Here is a 24000-nt window from a genome sequence, read left to right as displayed (position 1 = left end):
TTTGATTTCGGGATAAATACTTGGCAGGACATTTGGGAGAACAGGAGAGACATTTTGTTGTTATTGAGCAGTGCATATTGCCTCTGATATCACTCACTGTATGAACTTTGTTTTCTTGTCTTTTCATGAAGGAGGTGCCTTCCCTTGTACCGACAACTGTCAGGTTACATTCATAAACCTAAAATGTGATTCTTCCAAGAAAGCAAAAGGCCGACGGACCCGTAATCCCCCAGGAAAAGAAGTGACAAGAATAACATTGGATTTTGAAGCAGAAATAAGAAAAGAAGATATAACAGGTGAAAGGAGGGCTTTGTTTGCTGCTATATTTAAGGTCTTATAATTAAAATAAAACACACAACGCAAGTTTATCTGGTGAGAAACTGAGATGAAAGGTTGAGGGAGGGTCCCATGTTTGATTCTGGTCTAATACTGGGTACAGTACACCCGTCACTGCAGGCTTCTGGGTTCACAGGTAGAAGGTCGGGTTCCACATTGATAACAGATAAATCAATGAGGTCATTTGACCAGAAGCAGGGGCAATCGTTGCTTCTATGATTGAACACCATTCACCATCCAGGCTCACAGTTAAATACTGGCAACTTGAGCAGGACCTGACTCCCAGCAATCAAAAGTAGAAATCCTAGCCGAATTCAGGAGCTTGGCTAATTGAACATTTCCTGAACAGGATAGATTTCACATTATCCAGGTTTTATCTTCTATAGAAAAAGCTGAAAATGTATAGGAACTTAGTTGGCATCTGTGAATAGGAAAGTCTGTCCCAGAAATTAGCCCAGACAAGGTGCATTTAGGCTTGTAGAGGAGTTAAATTCCCTGAAGCTGAGATTGAGTATCCTGACAACATACCGTCTTCTCCTGGATTTCAGCACGGCTAGACTGAAGGCAAGTGAATACCCTTGAATCTGACTGGCAAATAATTTTTTATTTTTTTATTGAAAAAGATTTTAAATTTTTTACAAAATCATAGAATTATTATAAAATAGTATAACAATCTTATAATATAACAGCAATAACAATAAACAAACTACTACTCTACTTCACAAACAAATTAGACAAAAAAAATCTACCCATACTACAATTCAATAAATAATGAACCAAAATAAACTAAATTAAATGAGGTTGAACTAAGTTAAATTATAACACTCAGCGCAACCCCACCAAAGCTCCCATCATTGGCGTACCCGTATTTATTCGGGATTCTTCCTCTCAGGGGCCTCCGGCACACCAGACACAGCCCTTGCGGCTACACAAAGGCCCTAATCAAAAAGCCGACAAGTCCGTGTCCATATAATTCAAAAAGGACCACCATGTCCTATAAAAGAAGTTCCATTTTCTGGTGCACAATACTTGAAAGGAAGTTCCAGGAGATATGTTCCATATCTAACCTACATCATCCCAACATTCCTGGGGAGTGTTTTCTGATATCCAGCTCATCAGAATGTTCTTCCTCACACAATATGAAAGAATATTCAACAGTTTCTTCCCATGCACATTTAAAGAGAGCAGATTTGGCAGACCCAAGATCCAGGGACACCAGATCTACCTTGACCTCGGTTCCCAAGACCCCTTCCAAAACACTCGCTATAACACCCCAGTACCTACGAAGCTTGTGTCATGACCGCAAGCAATGAGTAGGAGTGCCTATGTCTGTTTTACATTTGGGGCACATTGGAGATACTCCTTTCTTGAATTTTGCAAGCCACTCCGATGCCAAATAGACCTTGTAGAGAACCTTCAGTTGAATAGCCTGTGTCCTATTACAAATCGAAATCTTCCTCACGTTCTCCCAAATATCCTCCCTTGCCTCTGACCAGATCTCCACTCCTAATTCCTGAGTCCAGATCCCACACAGCTGCTCAATGACCTTCGAGACATTACCTCCTCGTAAATAGTACATGGTATTGATCAAGAGAGTTCCTGTGGACCGAAGTACTGTCCTCTCCACATCAGACTTATAGGAATTAACCAGTAATGTAGTCTTTTTCTGTATAAAGTCCCTAATCTGAAAATAACCAAAGGATCCCTTACTGGACAATTCATATTTCTGGCTCAGCTGATCGAAAGACATCTTGACCTCCCCCTCAAGTAAGGTTCCCAAATAGGAGACTCCTCGAGCCTCCCAGAACCTAAAGCTAAAATCCATCAATCCCAGCCGAAATCTTGGCATTCCTGCTATCGGAATAAAAAGGGAAGTTTTATATAAATTGCCCTCGCTTTGTCGCTTCATTCTCATGTTAAGGACAATCAGGTTTCTGCAATGCTTCATGACAGTCCTTATCTTGTCCATAAACAACAAATTAATGAGGGGACATTTTGCCTGGGAGGCCTCGATGTCCAGCCAAATTGACCTCAGGTCCTGGCAAACACAATCAGTCACATAGGATAATAGGGAACTTAATTGATATTTCTGGTAAGTCCACACCCCCCATCCTCTGTGGAAGTTGCAGTTTAGCAAGCTTAATTAGAGGTTGCCTATGACGTCACATGAAAGAACCGAGCCAACTGTTAAGCCTCCATAGTGCTTGCCTAGGTAACATCAGACGGAACATTTGCATGGGATATAATAAATGAGGAAGAACATTCATTTTAACCAGAGCTATTCTACCCAACCAAGACATTGGAAGAGCCTCCCAATGCTAAAGGTCCTGTTTTATCTTCTCCAGCAAACTGCAGAATATTAGCTTTGTATAATTGATGGAAGGCCAGAGTAATAAAAATGCCTACATACAGGAAACCTCCCTGTGACCACCTGAAAGGGAATCAGATTCCACCCCCAAGATCTGGTACTCTGATAAGACCCCCCAGAGGCATGGCCTCTGACTTCATAAAATCGATTTTATACCGTGAGAAAGAACTAAATAAATTAATCTTTTGTATTAAATGGGGCACAGATATTGTCAGATTAGATAGAAAAAGAATAATGTTGTCTGCATAAAGGGTGATTTTATGCCCCCCCCCAGTCCTACATCCAGAACAACTATATTGGGGTCCCTTCGGATAGCCTCTGCCAACGGCTCAATCATTAATGTAAACAGCAGCGGTGAAAGGGGGCACCCTTGTCGGCTGCCTCTACCAATACTAAAATTGTCAGACCTTATGCTATTAATGAAAACCGCTGTCTTAGGGTCACTGTATAATACTGCCACCCACCTGGCAAAGACTCACCCAAGACTAAACTGTTCCAGGACATAAAAAAGATATGGCTACTCAACCCAGTCAAACACTTTATCGGCATCTAGGGAGACTACCAAGCCCAGAATCGAGCTCTGCTGGCACACCTGGACGATATTCAGTACTCTTCTAATGTTATTACAGGACCTGCAATCCTTAATAAAACCTGTCTGGTGCACCTTTACAATAGAGGGAAAGACCTTCTCCAATCTCACTGCCAGCATTTTCAACAGAATTTTAAAATCCATGCTTAACAGCGATATGGGCCCGTACAAAGCACAGTCCTCTGGAGCTTTCCCTCTCTTGAGAATAAGGGAGATATTAGCTTCTGCCCGAGAGGATCGGAGGCAGTCCTGACTGTATGAATAATTGTATATATCCAACGTTGGCCCAGCCAACATGTTTATAAACTCCTCATAAAACTCGCTCTGAAATCCATCTGGGCCTGGCGCTTTACCGCTCTGGAGTTGCCTCACCGCCTCTTATATCTCTTGGATTATCAGAGGGTCATTCAAAAGGGACACCTGCTCTGCAGTTACGCCTGGGAGATCCAAGTTCTTGAAAAAGAACTCCATCTTCGCCAACCTGTCCTCACAGCCCTCCGACTGGTACAACTCGGAATAGAATTTCCTGAATGCCGCATTAATCTTTCTAGAATCACAAGAGTACCAGCACACTCTCTGATGATGTAACAGATTGGGGGGCATTCTTCTTCCTGGCAAGACATGCCAGGTATCTACCCAGCTTGTCACCATACTCGATTAACTTCTGTTTCGCAAAAGAAATCTCCCTCTTTGCTGTCTGGGTGAGTGCAGAGTTCAGAGCAGCCCTGAGGGCTGTAATCCACTGCAACTTGGTCACAGACGGCCTATTAAAGTATGCCATCTTGGCTGCCTTCAACCAGGCCTCAAGCATATGCTGCTGCTCTCCCCTCTGCCGCTTCCGGGTCGCCGAGTAAGAAATAATCAAACCCCTTGCATAGGCCTTGGCAGTCTCCCAGAGCACCAACGGGTTACTGGCTATACCCAAATTAATATATCAAAAAATTTTAAATTCCTGTAAAAAGTACTCAGTAAATTTACTGTCCTTCAGGAGGAAAGGATCCATGTGCCAATGCTGCAAGCCTGTCCAATTGCCTCTGGCCTTAACCTCCAGATACCCTGCCGCATGGTCAAAAATGATTGTGTTCCGAATTCTACAGGACAGCACTGAATTCAAAAAGGCAGGTGGAGCAAAAGAAATGTCAATCCTAGTGTGGCACTTGTGTGGGTTAGGGACGAAGGTAAAGTCCCTACCTTCAGGGTGAAGACATCGCCAAACGTCCACCAGCCCCAGCTCCCCACTAAGGTCCAGCAGTTGTCTGGATTGCAGGGATATGACCGCGAGACGCCGGAGCATCCTGTCCACCTCGATTGAAGTCTCCCTCGTGTGGCGCGCTCCAAAGGCCATCAACTTGGAAAGTTCATCTGTTAAAAGTTTGAGGGGGTATGGCGGGGGGGGCAATAAACATTCAAAATCCCGTATTCCTCCCCATGTATTAAAGCTCTGAGGATCACAAAATTGTCTTTAATTTGGTCTAACAGCTGAAATGGAAGATTCTTCTGGATGGGTTTAGCTTCTCCTCTGCTTTTAGAATTACAGGACGAGAAAAACACCCGGCCGAACCCTCTCAGCCTCTTTACTTCATCGAAGGTCTTTCTCTTGTCGATCACAGCCACAGAAAAGTCCTGAAAACACATAATTTTTGATCCCTTGTAGATCAGGACCTGTGTATCCTTTCCCAGTGCTCTGGAAGCTTCCAACACCATTTGCTTATCTCGGTAATGCTGGAGTCACACTAGGACTGGGTTTGGGCGCTGGACCGATCCTCAACCCACCTCAACCTCCAGTCCCAAGAAGCGTGGGAACCATTGCTCCAGAAAGCTGACTAGTTGGCCTTCTTCCTCCCATTCCAGCCTCCCAGTAAAGCGGATGTTCTTCCGCCAACCTGTTCCACTAAGGTCCATACCTGCCTCTCTCGGGCCTGGACCTGACCCACCGAGGATTCTGTTGCAGTCTCTGAAGCCGCAGTCTGCTGCTCCACCTCCTCCACGCGCTGCCTGAGACACTGGATCTCCTGCTCATGCTTTTGCAGCATGATCGGTTCCAGCCTTGTCTGGGTCTCCTCCATCACTGAATCGATCTTCTCTCTGAGTTTCACAGACTCCGAGACCAGGCTCTGCTGTGCAGGTAGGTCCAAAGGGACATTCGCAGAGGCCAACACTGCAGCTGCAGGCGTATCCATTGCTGCAGGAGAATGCCCTGCTTGTTGCGATCCATATGGCCCTTTTCCCTTAGTTATCTTTCCCTGATTGCCAAAACTAAGGCACAAAGATTCTGGGGACTTAAAATTACCGATCTTTGCCAAAATAACTAATAAAGGGAGGGTAAAAGCACCACCTTGCCTGGGTTATGGTGCAAAGCTCAGCAGGGCAGACCTATTAGATCACCGCCATCTTGCATCTCCCGCCATTTTAATTCTTGGTTTTCCTGCTACTATACCTATTTCCTGAACTGTTAAGTAAAATTCCCTAGGGTCACTGAGGTGAGTGACAGCAGGAATAACTTTTGAGTGAAACTAATGAAGTAGAGAGGTTTTGATCAGTGTAGTTGAAGAGTCCCAGACACGGACTGGTGTGAGGCTGCTATCCAAAGTACTTTCTGTGTCTGAAATTGCTATCATTGTTTGACAGGTGTTGTCAATGTTGAAAAGTCACTTCCCTTGTCCAGCATTTTCCTACTTAATTGTGTGCACTACACTGTGGGAACACTTTACGTAGCTTCACCTTCCCCCTCATTTGAGGATCAAGAGCAGAATTCATGCCACAGTCAACTGCACAGCAACAGTAGGAGCAACAGCACCATCTGTTTGTCCCTCAGTATGTGTCCCTCCACAGTGCAGAGGGGATACAGAGATTCAGCTAGAGGGAGGTGAGATCCCACCACTGTACTAAAGGGCAGAGGATGAGCTCTGTCCGAGCACCTTTTGCCTCAGGAGGCTCAGGCTGTCACAGCCGGTCACTGCTGACACTTTTTGGAACAAGACCATCTTCCCAATGAAATGTGCTGCCAGAAATCATCAAGTGGTCTGTCAGTAGCAGGACACATTGCCCCTCCCCCTCTCAGTGTCTCCCACATCAACTCCCTCCTTAATTTCCAACCACATTCCATCCAGGCTTCTGCCTTTGCCCAAAGCTATGTGCTCTCTTCTACAAAGAGAGAGAGTAGAGAGGTGCTAGTGTTTGGAGTCTAGATTAGAGTGGTGCTGGTAAGACACAGGATGTCAGACAGAATCAGAGGAGCAGTAAAATCAACGTTTCGGGCAAAAGCCCTTCATCAGGAAGGAAGGGCATTCCTGATGAAGGGTTTTTGCCCGAAACATCGATTTTCCTGCTCCTCGGATGCTGCCTGACCTGCTGTGCGTTTCCAGCACCACTCTAATCTAGACTTCTGATCTCCAGCTTCTGCAGTCTTCACTTTCACTGAGATGCTAGTGTTTGCAATGGCTTATTTGGCGAAGATGTTGTTTGTGCAGGGTGATGAAGGCATGAGTGCAAAAGGACAATAAGATGAGGGTGAGTGAGTGTTGACTGCTCAGATGGGGATGTGAGGAGGTGCGAGGAGAGAATGCATGGAGCTATACGCTGTGTTCATCTGAGAAGTGCTGTGTAAATGAATGTTGGCATGGGCAGAATTTTGGACTTGGAGCCTGAAAATATTACACTTCTCACCTTTCCCACCTTCCCAAGGTCCTTGTCTCCTTGATGCCCTGTCTCCACATTGAATAAACAAGACCTCTGTGTTGCTGACATTAGGTGCCACTTGCAAGACTAGTCTCTTTGCTCTTGTCCTTCTAACCGAACCTCACCACAGTCTCTTTGGTCTCAGAGCATCACCTCCAGATAAGAGTGAGAGATCTGGGAAACAGCCTTCCCAGGCTTCCTCTCCATCCTCACAAATCCAAGTGCTGTTGAGGCCTTGTTACTCAGAATGCAATCTTTTTAATTAGAATTCCTTCCTTTTGCAGAATGGACTCTTTACCCCACTATCTGCCCTGGTTACTCAGGGAAACCAGAAACTCTGGCAGTTCCCATTCATTCCGTATTCAGATTCCTGACCCACATTTCTCTTATCTAAAAGGGGTGTCACGGTGGCTCAGTGGTTAGCCAGGGACCTGGGTTCAATTCCACTGTCTGTGTAGATTTTGCACATTCTCCCCGTGTCTGTGTGGGTTTCCTCCGGGTGCTCCAGTTTCCTCCCACAGTCCAAAGATGTGCAGGTCAGGTGAATTGGCCATGCTAATTTGCCCATAGTGTTAGGTGCATTAGTCAAGGGTAAATGTAGAGTAATGGGTCTGGGTGGGTTACTGTTTGGAGGGTCAGTGGACTTGTTGGGCCAGATGACCTGTTTCCACACTGGCACCACTATTCCAATAAGGATTGATGATCTTTCAGACTTGTACATTTTCCTCATGGAGAGAAACAGTGAACACAAAATATCAATGGGTTATGCTCTCCACAAGTGCTGTTTGACCAGCTTTTTCTATTTTACCTCTAATTTCTAACACTGTGTTTGGAACTTCGTTAAGCACAATGTGAAGTTGAAGATAAACTGAGGGAACTGCAGATGCTGTAAATCAGAAACAAAAACAAATTGCTGGAAAAGCTCAGCAGGTCTGGCAGCAACTGTGGAGAGAAATCAAAGTTCACCTGATGAAGAAGCAGCACTTCATAAGCTAGTGCTTCCAAATAAACCTGTTGGACTATAACCTGGTGCTGAGTGGTTTTTAACTTTGTCCAGCCCAGTAACTAATCAGGGAAATAGAGACAGAATTAGCAACTCCACAATGGAACTCTCTTTGTATTAAAATCTAAAATGTCCAATTTCTGGCCAAATCAGTCTCTAGACCGTTAATAAAAGCTAGAAAATGGTCAGGCATCTAACCCCAAGTCTCAAAGTCCAGCAGCTACATCCAGGTGACAGGCTTGATATATCCAATAGGGATATGCCTTTGCAGCTGGATTTGCCTGGGCAAACACCACCCAAGCCTAAGCAAATGGGCCATCTCTAGCCCAACATGGCTACCTCTGAATCCTCTGCCCCAAAGCCTCTGATGTTATGCCCACTCTGCCAGCTGCCAACACTGGCATTCTCAGGCATCCTAATCACCGCACCCTTACCAGCATAGAACCCTACCCTCAATGCAACCTCTGCTGCGAGATAAGGCTGTCACTCAGCCCAGGCCGGTGTTAAGACGGACCCCCGGGGTCCCGTCTTTGCGTGTTCTTTCGGAAGGAGAGACTCACACTGGCAAATATGGTTAGACGCAGACAGCTGTTTATTCGCAGAATCTTAACTGGTACAACGAATCTACAAGCATGCATTCGTTGGAGAAGGCGTTCTCCCTTCTCGTTCAAACTTGACACAATTATACTTCGCGCTGCCTGGAGTCCCCGGTCAGTTCGCCTTCCCCATTGGTCCATTCATCTGCGCTCGCTGGGGATCCGTCCTCCTATTGGCCGCATCGAAGTGCCTGTCCAGCTCCTGCTGTGCTTGACAATGGCTCAGCCATCCCTGGGAGCGGTTCCGATCCCGTATTCAATAGTCCATTGTGTCAAGGAATTACTATGCGTCTGACAGGCTAGCCATTTTCAATAGTTTTAGTTTAACTAAATTGTCAATTACACTTATCAACTTTAGACTTAAATAGAGCCATTCACACTCACTAGTTACAGGTTCCGATAGAGCAATTCACACTTGTCTAACAGTTACAGATTCCGATCAGTTTCTTTATTAATCCCGAGTTTCGATGGGGCAATTGATACTGGCTGGTATTTACAGGCTCCAAGATTTAATTAACATTATGCATATCCCTTACAAGCTCCAGCAGTCATGCAATCGCCTGCAGCAGCTCGCTTGGCTGTTGTTAACCATTTCAGGGCTGGAAGTGTCACCCTCCCTAGCCCTACATTAAACACCCCAGTGAAATCTCCCCAACACCGGGGAGCAATTGATGGTGTCAAAGAGACATCCTCACTTCTAGATGCCCCACACCATTCTGTCCCCTCCCGGTTGATCAGGTATGTACTAATTTAAGTCTGTGGTATCTTATGGAAAAGGCATTTTATTCCAAATTTATGCTCACATTCTATCAACAACTAATAGCATCTTTTACTGGTAATATCATAGAGTTATTAATCCAAAGACATGGGTAACCTTCCGGGATCCACCACAATAGATGGTGGAATTTGCATTCAACGAAAAACGTCTTGAATTAAGAGTTTAATGATGACCATCAATCTGGTGTCAAGTGTTGGGAAAACCTGTCTGGTTCATGAATGGAAGGAAACTGCCACCTTTACCTGGTCTAGACTACATGTGACTCCAAGCCCACCACAATGTGGTTGACTCTTAACTGCCCTCTGGGCAATTAGGGATGGGCAATAAATGCTGGCCTAGCCAGTGATGCCCTCATCCCATGAATGAATTTTAAAAGATCTTTGACTTAATAAAACATTCCAAAGTGCTATACTGGAATGTCATTATGCAAAATTCAACACTGAATCATATAAAGACAGGCTAGGGAAAATGTTCATAAGCTTGGTCAAAAAGTAGAATTTAAAGGACATGTTTTAAGGAGAAAAGAGAGCCAGAGCTGTTTAGACAAGGAACTCCAGAACTTGGGCATAAAGGTTGGTTGCTTACCATTGCCCCTTATAAATTACCACCTAAATCAAACTCTTGTCCCAGATAAAGTTGAAAATCATTTTATTATGCAAGTGAGAATAGAGTATTGCTGTTGGAACTGTATCACATCTCCATCATTTCAAATGAGCTGCTCATTGCTCAGTTGTATTTAGTAATACTACAAGTTGCTTAAAATGGTCACTAATTTATTCACCAATCTGGTCATAAGAAAAGGTTTGTTTAAAAAATATCTCAATTAAGGAGGCTTATTAGATATTGGTTAATTTTTGGGCTTTTGTTTAGTGATAGTGATGCATGCTTATGTTTAGTACACTTACGCACTCAGTCAGACCACCTGTGCTGTCAGAAATAGATTGAAGTAAAAACAAAGGAACAGGAAAAATTCCACTCTTTATGTTATTGAAAGCATTTTTAAAAATAGAATAAATGCAGACAATGCTGCAAGTATATTCATTTTATGACAATATATAATAATTCCTTGTACAAAACATTAAATTATATGGAAACCACAGTAGGCCTTAAATATCACTCACAAATTATCAATCATTGGTGTAACTGTGCTTGCAGATAAATATTTTGTACAATCTGAAGAAAATACTGTTCCAGAGAGTAAATAATTAATGAATGTAGTACTAATGATTCCCTTGCTCAAAATTACAGATGTACTTTTGGTTATCAAACAAGTTAGTGAGATAGAATGAAACATTCTTTATACGGACTCCCATGGCAGTGTAGAACAGTTGCTTGCAGAAAAAAGCCAGGCCTCAATGAAGTCCTTAAGGAGCAACCTACACTGGCACTCTTAGCACATAAACCACTTTGTAATCTCTTTTGATTGAAGGAGGCACTCGGTCCACTGGGCACTAAATTGAGATTGCCTCAGCTATTTCACTCTGGCTCTTTCCCCTGCTCATTCACACGAACTCAATTTTGACAAAATGAAACCCATTCTTTGCAGGCAACTGCAATATTAACTGTCTGAGGCAGAAGATGGAGAAGAAACTGAAATCTGCAATTAAAACTTTGAAAAAATCAATCAACCAGCAGCGTTTCCACATTCGCTTCTCTGGGACTGAGTATGAGGTGGCAAAGAAATTGGCAAAAGCTCCTGAGAAAGTGGAAGCCTGCAACATTGGACAGGAGTGGGTGGACGGGAAATGTGGTAAGTGTGTGGTATGTGTGAGAGGATAGCAAATCACTGATGTTGGTTGGCTGTACAAATTAAGAAAACATGCAAGTGAATTTATTTGTGGTTTCTGAATTAAAATTAGCTGCATGGCTTCATCAAACTGTACTTACAGAAGTGTGCAAACAGCTAAACACAATAAAAGTGACAATAAACCAACTATACAAAGCACAAGACAGATGATTGTTTTATTTGTGACGTTCAAGTGATATTTTGTGATACTTAATCAATTTGTTCAACATTGACCATTCAGACTTACAACTTGACAACCTGGTTAAACCAATAGATTAGAGTGGTGCTGGAAAAGCACAGCAGGTCAGGCAGCATCCGAAGAGCAGGAAAATCGAAAGCCCATGTTCTTCCTGATGAAGGGCTTTTGCCCAAAACGTCGATTTTCTTGCTCCTCGGATGCTGCCTGACCTGCTGTGCTTTTCCAGCACCACTCTAATCTAAACTCTGGTTTCCAGCATCTGCAGTCCTCACTTTTGCCTGGTTAATCCCAGAACCTTGTTCTTCAGCCAGCTGAAGATCCCCTGTTTCACAGTGAACCTTTTATATCTCTGCCCCTCAGTCCTTACTTTGATTGTATAACCATTTCTGATTCTTCAAATAGTTTCGTAAAATATAGGGTCCTACCCTGGATTAGTATCCTCAAAATAGCTAATAAGATCCATAAGACCATTCAGTCTGTTGAGTATGCTCCACCATTTGATCATGGCTGATCATGTTTCTCAACCCCATTCACCTGCCTTCCATCCCATAATTCTTGATCCCCTTACTAATCAAGGACTTATCTATCTCTGTCTTAAATACTCAATAACTTGGCCTTCACAGCCCTCTGTGGCAATGAGTTCCACAGATTATCCACCTCTGGCTGAATAAATTCCTCCTCACCTCAGTTCTAAAGGATTTCCTCTTCACTCTGAGGCTACGCCCTCAGATCCTAGTCTCACCCATTAGTGGAAACCTCTTTGCCATGTCCATTCTATCCAGGCTTCTCAGTATTCTGTTAGATTCAATGGCATCACCCTCATTCTTCTAAACTTCAATGAGTGCAGACACAGAGTCCTTACCAGCTCCTTATATAACAAGCCCTTCAATCCTGAGATCATTCCTGTAAAACCTCTTCTCAGCACCCTCCAACACCAGCACTTCCTTCATTAGATACAGGGCCCAAAACTGCTCACAGTACTCCATAAGTAGTCTGACCAGATCCTTCTAAAGCCTCAGCAGTATATCCATGCTCTTATATTCTAGCCCTCTTGAAATGGATGCTAACTTTGCATTTTCCTTCCTAATTGCCAACTGAACCTGTATGCTAACCTTAGGAGAATCCTGAACAAGGACTCCCAAGTCCCTTTGTGCTTCAGATTTCTGAAGCCTTTCCATGTTCAGAAAATAGCCTATATCTCTATTATTCTCAGCAAAGTATATAACCTCACAGTTTTCCATGTTGTATTCCATCTGACGCTTCTTTGCCCACTCTCCTAGCCTCATCAAGTCCTTCTGCAGCCTCCCCTATCTTTGCTTCATCTGCAATTTTAGCAAAGAAGCCCTCAATTCCTTTCTCCATATTGTTAATGTACAATGTGATCCTGGTACTGGCTGGAGACTCCTTCCATGCTGTATTATTTGTAATTCTATGGAGTTTATTCTAATGTATGAACCACTACACTTGAAGATAAAACCTGTATTAAGACTTTCTTTTTAAAATTTGATATGAAAAGTAAATATTTCAAAATTTACTTTGTGGATTCATTACTAATCAGAGGGTAGGTAGATATGGGCTTAGTGACAAAGCATTAAGCGAAAGAAAATGGACATGTGTTTCCTGAAAAGGACACAACAGCATTTTTCAGCAGCTGAGGCTAGAAAGGTCTCACGTTTGGAACCTGTTTGCTCCCATTAATTGCTGTTACCTGAACAATGATCAAAATCGGAAGCACTTTGGGCTGTGAAGTGAAGAAATCCATCCAAATACCTATTGCTGATGAATTTCTGGTGACAGCTGGTTGGAAATGAACTAATATGAATTTAGGATGAAGACAAAATTGAGTTCCATCCTCTGTGGTCTACTAACTTGTTAAGATTTCTATACAGAGCTGAAAATGTGTTGCTGGAAAAGCACAGCAGGTCAGGCAGCATCCAAGGAACAGGAGAATCAACGTTTCAGGCATAAGCCCTTCTTCAGGAAAGATTTCTATACAGCCATGCAACTAAATGATTGCTGTCTGAGCAGGAATCTGGGGATCACTGTTGTTCTCGGTGCTGCCACCCAGCAGATAGGAAATAGGAGCAACAGTTGGCCATTCAGCCCCTTGACACTGCTTCTCCATTAAACCAGATCATAGGTCATCTTCTATCTCAATATAATTATTCCAATCTATTGATCTCTGTTTCAAATATACTCAATGACTTAGTCCTTTCAGAAGATGAGAGAATAGGAATAAATGCAATTGGCAAATAAGACAGTTGTAAAGTAACGAATGGAGAAACTCGATGGGTTCAATCTTTTTAAAGTCATTAAAATGTAAATAAAGTACCCATTTTGTACTTAACGTAGAAAGATAAAAAAGACTTAAGAAATACAAAATGAATGAGCAGTCAATGAGTTGCTTTCTGTGAGGAAAAGGAACATTGAAAGAGAAAAGAGAGAGGCACACACACAACTGACAGCCACAGCATCTTTTTAGAGGGAACCAATAGTGGACAGAGAGCATACTACTCATTTGATCTTCAGTTGGTCGTGATGGGCTGAAGATGGCAGAATAATCTAGTTATAAATTTTTAAAATAGAATGATCAAAATTTGAAACTATCTATCCCACTTTGTTGAACTAGTTTTGATATATTTTATAAAATAGAACTCAAAAACAAAACTCAGCCATACAAAAACTGAAATTATGAGCACACAGTTTGTCTTTACCTTTCTTTGGAATATATTGACATATGAAAAGACATAAAGGAATTAGATTTTAGTTGGTGACAGAGATGATTTTCAAAATATTTTAATGAGAAAGCATTGCTTTAAAGTACTCCTGGCCGTAATAGAAACAGAAAGGTATTTTGATGAACTGTGCTTTATGCGATTCCCCTCACCAGCACTTTCATTTCTCAGTCAGCTGCTCATCAGGATCGTTCTACCACGGACAGCAGGAGAAATGTGTTCCATGTCCTCCCGGCACTTACCAGGAGAAGGATGGACAGTTATCCTGTGACTTATGCCCTGGAACTGATGGGCATGGCCCAACTGGAGCACGCAACATTACAGTGTGTACAGGTAAATGAGTTGTGTTTTAGCAGTCAGGCTGTATGTGCTTGTGGATGTTTGTGTAAGTGCCAGTGAATATGATTGTATAGGTATTACTGAGTATTCCGCAGAAAACAAAATCATTAATTCATCCAATAATGATTTATACTTAGTGAGAATACCAAATTCTTCCAGGTCATACATGGGGCCCAAATAATTCAAAACTTAATTGCCTTCTTTCATTTTTTCTTCTGTAAGGAGTATTTCACCAATCAAATGCTTATGTTGCCCTAGTCTGTGTGGTTCTGCACACTACCAATGATGACCACTGTAATTTATATCCATATGGAATAGTTAATGGGTATTTTATTGTTGTGCACAGTGGGATTGAGCACAATGTCAGCTAAAGTATGAACAAGAACAATTGTAGTCAGGACACCTCACAACACTCTCTTTGACTTGGTTAATACCTGGAATTCTATGGAAACAGCTTTAAGTTCTGCCACTGGGACTGAAAGCAAAGACAATTCCACTTGGCAGCTGGCATGACCTGGGACTGTGTTTTCCTGCATGTAGCCAATAAAATGGCTGCACCACCAGGGCTGCCATCCTACTAAAGGTGGCAGTATGGCCCCAAGAACAGCTGGCCTAATGGAAGGAGCTGCCAGCCCAGCAGCCTCAGCAGCACCTCTGGGAGTCATGACCACTGCTGGGACTGCAACTGGAGGATGAAGGTGGTGAATGGCATTGATACTCATGTGCCCTCACTGTCGGGTGTAGCAGTGAATGCCAAGGTTGCCCCAATAGAGGAATGGCATGAAGCAGGGCTGTTGGGGACATCAGGCTGTGCTGACATTATGGTACTGGCCAATGTCACTGGAGGGGAATGCTCCATAGACCAAAGAATACCAAAATGGGAGGGCCCTGAACCCTGAGACTGATTAGATATCCTGAGGGTTTATCTGGTGGTCTCAATATCACCAGCTGTGGTCGCAACACCACCCTCTGGTAAATTGATACTAAGGTGGGAAGAAGCTCTTAATTGGCAAGAAAGTGGCTCGTTAGAGCTGCAGGGGCCAGATACCAATCAGTTTTCCTGCCGTTGGAAGAATAAACATTGGCCACACTACCTATTGCTTTCCTGTACCATGCTACCTGCCTTCCCATCTCCCAGACCATTCCCAAAGGGCTGGTCAAAATTCAGACCAATGAAGGCTGAACTAAGCCAGCCTAAATGTAGATCTATCACAATGCCAAGCAGTAAATTGCTCAAATCTCAGGTGAGTATAACCAATGGCTTCAGATTATGTCTTTTGAGATTGTGATTTTTTAAAAATACATTTGTAATTACTATTCTTAACCACTACCACAGCAAAAATTAGCGTTCCAATTCCCAAAGCTGAAATCAAATCCAGATCATAGAGTAACACATGACCCATTTCATTGCTTCATTTCAGAATTTAGTTTATAAACATCGGCTTTGGTCCAAAGTGTTGATTAATGTTGTTTATTTTAAGTAATGATTGGTCAGCTCTATTAAATGCCCTGTTGTTAATACTAATGCAGGTCAATGCAGTCCAGGCCATTATTCATCAGATGGGTTTCAGCCATGTCAGTTATGCAGTCGAGGTACATACCAGCCTGAGCCAGGCCGGACACTGTGTTTCCAATGCGGAGGAGAGTTGATGACAAAACATGAAGGAGCTTTGTCCTTTCAGGACTGTGATACTAAAGGTAAGAAAAAAAAACTACTGAACAAGAAATTTATTTAAGTTTATATTAAAAGAAAAATCAATAACAATATGCGTAGAAAGTTTAGAATAACCTCTAATACTAGGGTACAAATGGCCTCATTCCTGATGAAGGGCTTTTGCCCCAAATGTCGATTCTCCTGCTTCTTGGATGCTGCCTGACCTGCTGTGCTTTTCCAGTACCACAATCTCGACTCTAATCTCCAATATCTGCAGGCCTCACTTTCACCTACAAATTCTGCAAGCCCTGCATTTAACTGATTAAATTAATTGACACCCCATACATTATAGAGTCACAGAAATGTACAGCACGGAAACAATCCTTCGGCCAACTCGTCCATACCGACCAGATATCCCAACCCATCTAGTCCCTCCTGCCAGCACCCAGCCCATATCCCTCCAAAACCTTCCTGTTCATATACCCATCTAGATGCCTTTTAAATGTTGCAATTGTACCAGTCTCTGGCAGCTCATTCCATACATGCACCACCCTCTGTGTGAAAAAGTTGCCCCTTAGGTCTCTTTTATATCTTTCCCCTCTCACCCTAAACCTATGTCCTCTAGCTCTGGACTCTCCAACCCCGGGGAAAAGACTTTGTCTATTTATCCTATCCATGCCCTTCATGATTTTCTAAACCTCTATAAGGTTTACCTCAGCTTCCCACGCTCCATGGAAAATAGCCCCAGCCTCAGGTGGTGAAGAACCACCTAATGAAAAGGCAGTGCCTCGAAAGCTAGTGCTTTTCAAATAAACCTGTTGGACTATCACCTAGTGTTGTATGATTTTTAACTTTGTCTTTAAGTTAGTAAATGTTAGTAAAACTACTAGGCCTATATGCTCTAAATAAGTTAGAAATTGTACCTGTACTTAATAAAAAAAGGATATTAAACTTATTACTGCAGCTGGGTTGTGAGATTTATTTACTATTTGCAATTATGAGTTTCATTCATTCATGCAATTTCATGGAAGTGCTGTTTTGTCAGTTCATTTCTTAAAGGGATAATGGCCCAGTTAAAAGGTATTTAACAGTTACTTACTGACTGGAGAATCTATTCGGGTTCAGAAGGTGGTTGGTAAGGGCTGATTAATATTATAATCTTTTATGGAGACTTGATGGGAATGGTATTGTACTGTATGCTACACTTATTCAGAGGTAAACACTGCTTGTAGAAAGGGCTGATAAGGTGTGAAAATACAGTAATGGATTTTAAAGGGTTGTTTTAAATTTGGATAGTAAAATACAGTACAGAACCGAATGAATAAATGAAACCATGTTATATTAAATAACGGATTAGTAAAGGGTTATGAATGAATGAACAGGAACCTGATATTAATGAATATAACGGGCTGGTGAGTGAATTAATAAAGATAACCTCTTACACAATATCTCATAACACAATATCTCACACACACCTGTGCCACACACATCCTCTGCCACTCGCAAGTACACATATTGCCTCTCCCACCTGTACACAAATTCCCTTCTCCTCCCTCTCGTTTGCACATTTGTTTTCTCTCCCACTTGTGTGCACACTGTGTCCTTCATCCACTCATTTGCACTCTTCCTCAAATATTTTCTCTCGCTCACCCACTCTCATATTCCATTACACACGATCCTGTAGGTTCAGAAGCTCATTCTGCCATCAACAGTCCTTTATATATAGTCCACATATAGTTTTTAAATAACTATTTAATTGTACAGTTCAATCAAACTATAGTTTTGTGTTCTTTTCTAAAATCACTGACAAGTTTTTCTTAGCTCCTGGATGGCTTATACAATTTATAATCATGCTGTACTTGCTTTATTCATAGGAGCTTAGATAATATTTGGAAACCTCTCATGTTCATGGAGTACAGGTTCAATAAGTGAGCAATTGAGGTGAAAAAGATGAATACAAGAGTTTAACTACAGATAATGTGGTTGTTGCAGATTGACCATTGCCTTTACTCCAGAAATATACTTTGGTTGAGAAAAGTAAATCTTTCCAAAGACAACACCAATTTACTTTAAAATATTACATCACGTAATAGATTAGATTCCCTACAGTATGGAAACAGGTCCTTCAGCCCAACAAGTCTACACCGACCCTCCGAAGAGCAACCCACCCAGACCCCTTTCCCTACATTTACCCCTTCACCTAATACTACAGACAATTTAGCATGGCCAATTCACCTGACCTGCATATTTTTGGACTGTGGTAGGAAACCAGAGCTCCCAGAGGGAGCTCACGTAGACACGGGGAGAATGTGCAAACTCCACACAAACAGTTGCCTGAAGTGGGAATTGAACCCAGGTCTCTGGTGCTGTGAGGCAGCAGTGCTAACCACTGTGACACCATGCCACCCATGAGTGACTATTGTACTTGTACCTTTAGTAATTGAATGTTCTTGATGTAGCATTGAGTATTCTTAATAAAACCTATGGCAAGAAGCTAAAATGGTACAATTTGGATTTTTCCACAACATTGCTTAAAATGAGTCAAACACTTGTATTTTTTTAAGTAACATTTGTATTTGTGGGAACTATTAAAACAATTCATTTAATAAAGGCAAATAATCCTGATAAACAAATGTGAGATGTGGTTTGAATGAAAAATTTTGCATTCTTATACATTCAATACCTTCTGACAGAAACAAAAGGAATTTTTTTATCGAAGAGGAACTTCATTGTGCTTCTTCAGCTCATAATAATGAATATGTTATTTTCAGTCGCATTTTAATTCTGACATTGTTTCAAACTCTCACAGTTCAGTGCTCCCCAGGCCATTATTATAACACAACAGTTCACCGGTGCATACGATGTGCCTTAGGTACCTACCAACCAGAGTTTCGACAGAATTACTGCATCGCTTGTCCTGGCAACACCACTACAGACTTTGATGGCTCAACTACAGTCACGCAATGTAAAAGTAAGTATTTTGAGAACTACAGGAGAAAAAGCCCATCTGATAGCAATTTGGCAGGTTACTGTAATACATCTTGTAGATAGTATACAATACCACCACAGTGCAAGTGGGCTGAAGGAAGTGGGAATGCTTAAGGTGATGGATGGGGTGCTAATCATTATAATCAGGACTAATTGAGCTTGCACCTCCTTTAGCAATCATGTAAGAGTTATAAAGCAAGCTATGACCTCAGAAAACCTTCATTGTGTCTTCTAATTTGAATATCTCTTTCACTTTAATACAGTGATTGTACTTTAATACAGTAATATTTTAGTGGATTGAAATCTATGCAAAATATATTCATTAACAAATCTTAAAATTAGAACTACTGAAGTGCTGATCACTCATGCAAGATTAGTCTTTCTGAGTTGGAATTAAAATGTATTGAAATTATTTTGGATCCGAGTTTGCTCAGTTCATTCACTCCCTTTAATGAATACAGGGTATAGATATTTGAGTGAATCTATGGTCATAGAATCATCGAAACCCCACGGTGTGGAAGCAGTCCAAGTCAATGTTAAAATGGTGGCTTTTTAATTAGTTGGAAAATTGAGCCTAATATTGGTTTTAAACCAATAAAAACCAATAAGTTGCTTCTGTCTCTAAACTGTGGGACATAGGTGTAAGAAAAAGACGCAATAGGTTTTCAAAGTAATTTCGAAATTGGCTAAGACCTAGAATATATTATTAGTCAAAATTTGAGAGTAATTAAAATTATTTTAGTTTTATTCAAGTTTATTAGAGCTAATGTTACATAATAAACCATGAGGACACAATGACCTAGTGGTATTATTGTTAGTCGGTTAATCCAGAGTCTCAGGTTCAAATCCTGTCAGTGCAGGTGGAGGAATTAGAATTCGATGAAAATCTGGAATTAAGAGATTAATAATGATCTTGACACCGCTGTTGATTGTTGATTCACTAATACATTTTAAGAAAGATAACTGCCATCTTTACCTGGTTTGGCCAACATGTGATTCCAGACCCAAAGCAATGTGTTTTATTCTTACCTGTCCTCTGTGCAGTTAGGGGTGGGGAAAAGTAGCAGATTAGTCTGATGTGTAAATTGAATGAATAAAAACATGAAATAAATACCCTTTCAGTGGCTTGACTACTTAAGATAGTGAGTAGCCAAGTCTCTCACACACATAAAATGACACATTAGATTACTTACAATGTGGAAACAGGCCCTTCAGCCCAACGCCGTGGGTGGCACGGTGGCACAGTGGTTAGCACTGCTGCCTCACAGCGCCAGAGACCCGGGTTCAATTCCCGCCTCAGGCGACTGACTGTGTGGAGTTTGCACGTTCTCCCCGTGTCTGCGTGGGTTTCCTCCGGGTGCTCCGGTTTCCTCCCACCATCCAAAGATGTGCAGGGTCAGGTGAATTGGCCATACTAAATTGCCTGTAGTGTTAGATAAGGGGTAAATGTATGGGTATGGGTGGGTTTCGCTTCGGCGGGTCGGTGTGGACTTGTTGGGCCGAAGGGCCTGTTTCCACACTGTAATCTAATCTAATCTAAAAGAGTCCACACTGACCCGCAACCCACCCAGACCCATCCTCCTACATTTAACCCTTCACCTAACACTATGGGCAGTTTAGCATGGCCAATTCACCTAACCTGCACATTTTTGGACTGTGGGAGGAAACCCACGCAGACATGGGGAGAATGTGCAAACTCCACACAGTCAGTCGCCTTAGGCGGGAATTGAACGCAGGTCTCTGGTGCTGTGAGGCAGCAGTGCTAACCACTGTCCCACCGTGCCACCCGATCTTGGCACCATGCCTGATCTTTAAATCTATTGCTGAGTTGGCTGACCTTCTGTAAATGCTATGTGTAAATTTGTCGAAGCACTCCCAAGTTAGAGGGATGAAAATCAATTCTACTTTGATTTCTGGTCTGGGTTGAGTTAGTTAATCTGAACTATAATTTGTTTTATCATCCCAAGCTAATAAGTGTCTATCAGATAGATTTATGGTAACTGATCACAAAGAGATTGGTGATAAAAAAAATAGAGGAAACAAAAATTGAATTTTGTTGTTATTTTAGTATTTGTTTCAATCTCAGTGTGAAATGTGAAATGCTAAGAAAAGCTGAATCAAGGAGTTTGCGATTTTCACTGGGTAGGTGAACAAAAGTTCAGTTGATATGCATGCTCTGAGAGCCTAATCTATCTTCAGCCCAATTATACTTGTTATGTGTCTCCTTCCTGCAGATCGTCAATGTGGCGGGGAACTTGGGGAATACACAGGATACATTGAATCCCCAAACTACCCTGGGAATTACCCAGCGAATGTGGAGTGCACTTGGAACATTAACCCTCCTCCAAAACGGAAAATCCTGATAGTCGTTCCTGAAATCTTCTTACCCATTGAGGATGATTGTGGAGATGTTTTGGTCATGAGGAAAAACTGTAAGTTTCTCAATTGCTTTATTCTGGATACCTCCCTTACTGCCAACCACAACTCCCATCCACCGTTTCCTTCAAACCGCAATTGAAAGAGGAGTTTTTACTCTAGTCCTCTAAACCCTTCCAAATGCCCCCCCTCTCTCTTTTCTTTTATTTATTCTTTCACAGGATGTGGTTGCCTATTCCTAATTGTCCTTGAGAAGGTGGTGGTGAACTGCCTTCTTGAGCCGCTGCAGTCCATGTGTTGTAAGTATATCCATCGTGCTGTTACACAGGGAGTTTCATGATTTTGACCCAGAGACAGTGAAGGAATGGGTACACCACCATGTGCAGATTCCCATCCTGACTTAGAACTACATGGCCGTTCCTTCGATGTAACTGGGTCAAACAACCACCAGACAGAGAGAGACATAAATTGGAACCGAGCTCAAAGCAGCGGATATCTTCAGGACACACTGGGGGGGGGGGGGGGGGGGGGGGGGGTGGAGAGAGAGAGAAAACCAGACATGGATTGGTGAGGGAGATCTTAGAGGGTACCAGAGAGAGAAAGAGAATGTGGAGTAAAGATCACAGTTTGCAAGATTTTGTTAAAGGAGTCTTAATGAGTTGCTGTAAAGCATTTTATAGCTGATACACATTAATGCCACATTGCATCAGTGAAGGAGGGAGTGAATGTTAAAGTTGATGAGAAGCCAATCAAGGGATTGCTTCTTTCTAGTGGTTTTGAGCTTTCTGAGTATTGTTGAAGCTGCACTCATCCAGGCAAGTGGGGGCTATTTAAGCACAATCTGACTTTGCCTTACAGCTGGTGCACAAACTTTCTAGAATCAAGGGGTGAATTATTCACATCATAATTCCCAGCTCCAACCTGCTCTTGTAGTCACAGTATTTAACTGGCTGGTCTAGTTAAGCTTCTGGTCAATGGTGAAATCAAGATGTTGATAGTGGGGGATTCAGTGATGGTAATGTCATGGAATATCAAGGAGCAATGGTTAGATGCTCTCTTGTTGGAAATGGTCATTGCCTGGCGTTGTGTGGCATAAATATTGCTTGCCATTTATCAGCCCACCCTTGAGTGTTAACCAGGATTTGTTGCAGTGTACATAGAAAGCTTCAGTGTCTGAAGAGTTGTGAATGGTGCAGAATACTGCAATCATATGTAAGGATGTGAACATACTGGAGAGAGTGCAAATGTTTCCAGGGATAGAAATTTCAGATATGAGGATAGATTGAAGAAGTTGGGACTGTTGTCCTTGGAAGCAAGAAAACTAAGTAGGCCATTCAGCCTTTTGAGCCTGCTGTACCATTCAATATGATCATGGCTGATCCTCTATCCCAAACCCATATTCCTGGCTTTCTCCCCATTTGCCTTGATACTTTAATATCTAAAAATGTATTTCTCTCTATCTTGAATACATTCAGTGACTTGGCTTCCACAGGCTTCTGTGGTGGAGAATTCCACAGGTTCACTACCTGTCAAGAAAGTTTTCCTCATCTCACTCCTAAATAGGCTATCCCATATCCTGAGACTGTGACCTCAGCAAGACTCCCCAATCAGGGAAAATATCCTCCTTGTATGTAGACTGTCCAGCCCTGTCAGAAATGTATACATTTCTATCAAATGCCCTCTCATCCTTCTAAATTCTGGTGTAAACAGGTCTAGTTGAACCAATCTTCCTTCATAGGGCAATCCTGCTATTCCTAGTATCAAAATATGAACCCTCCACTGCCCTACCTCTATAGCAAGTATATCCTTTCCTGCACAGGGAGACCAAAACTGCATGCAATACTTAAGGTATGGTTTCGCCAAAGCTCTCTATAACTGCAGTCTGATATCCCTATTTCTGAGCCCTGGCAATGAAGGCAAATATTGCAATCCTAATTGCTTGCTGTACCTGCCTGTCTATTTTAATTGACTGGTGTGTAAGGACACTAGAGATCCCTTTGTACATCCACATTTCTCAATATATCACCATTCTGTTTTTTTAAGATTAAAGTGTATAACTTCATATTTAGCCACATTGTACTGCATCTCTTGTGTTTGCCCACTTATTCAACTTGTCGAAATGACCTTGAAATCTTCTTGCTTCCTCCCCACAACTCACTCCCCCATCCAGCATTTTGTCATCAGCAAACTTGGGAATGTTGCATTTGGTCCCCTCATCCAGGTCATTTATATTAATCATTCACTGTAGCCGAAGCACTGATTATTGTAGTAGCTGCCTGCCAATCAGAAAAGATCTCTTTACTCCGACCCTCTGTTTCTTGCTTGTCAACCAATTTCCAAGCTATGCTAATATATTACTCCCAACCATATGTGCTTTAATTTTGCCCCCAACTTCATTTGACAGCATTCTGACAACCCAAATACATTACATGCACTGGTTCTACCACATCTATCCTACTGGTTACATTCTCAAAAAAACTCCAATAGATTTGTTACACAAGGCTTTAGTAGTGACCTGTCAGGTATCACTGGAGTCAGGGAGGGTCCCAAAGGACTTGAAAATCACCAATGTAAC

At 42.1% G+C, this 24000-nt stretch overlaps 1 protein-coding gene across 1 annotated transcript in view; it reads left to right on the top strand.

Moving 5' to 3' along the window:
- scube3 (signal peptide, CUB domain, EGF-like 3) overlaps window positions 1-24000 on the top strand; it is a 360795-nt gene that overhangs the window by 321553 nt on the left and 15242 nt on the right. Inside the window, exons 14-19 of the mRNA XM_043716904.1 lie at window positions 132-296; window positions 10895-11098; window positions 14240-14401; window positions 15938-16105; window positions 18871-19032; window positions 21284-21481. Of these exons, the coding sequence (XP_043572839.1) occupies window positions 132-296; window positions 10895-11098; window positions 14240-14401; window positions 15938-16105; window positions 18871-19032; window positions 21284-21481 (1059 nt within the window). The remainder of the gene's footprint in view (window positions 1-131; window positions 297-10894; window positions 11099-14239; window positions 14402-15937; window positions 16106-18870; window positions 19033-21283; window positions 21482-24000) is intronic.

This window comes from Chiloscyllium plagiosum, chromosome 26 (genome assembly GCF_004010195.1).
Source record: "Chiloscyllium plagiosum isolate BGI_BamShark_2017 chromosome 26, ASM401019v2, whole genome shotgun sequence".
Classification (NCBI taxonomy): domain Eukaryota; kingdom Metazoa; phylum Chordata; class Chondrichthyes; order Orectolobiformes; family Hemiscylliidae; genus Chiloscyllium; species Chiloscyllium plagiosum.
The sequence above is the reverse complement of the archived record's forward strand: the minus strand, read 5'-3'. Positions and strand labels throughout refer to the sequence as shown.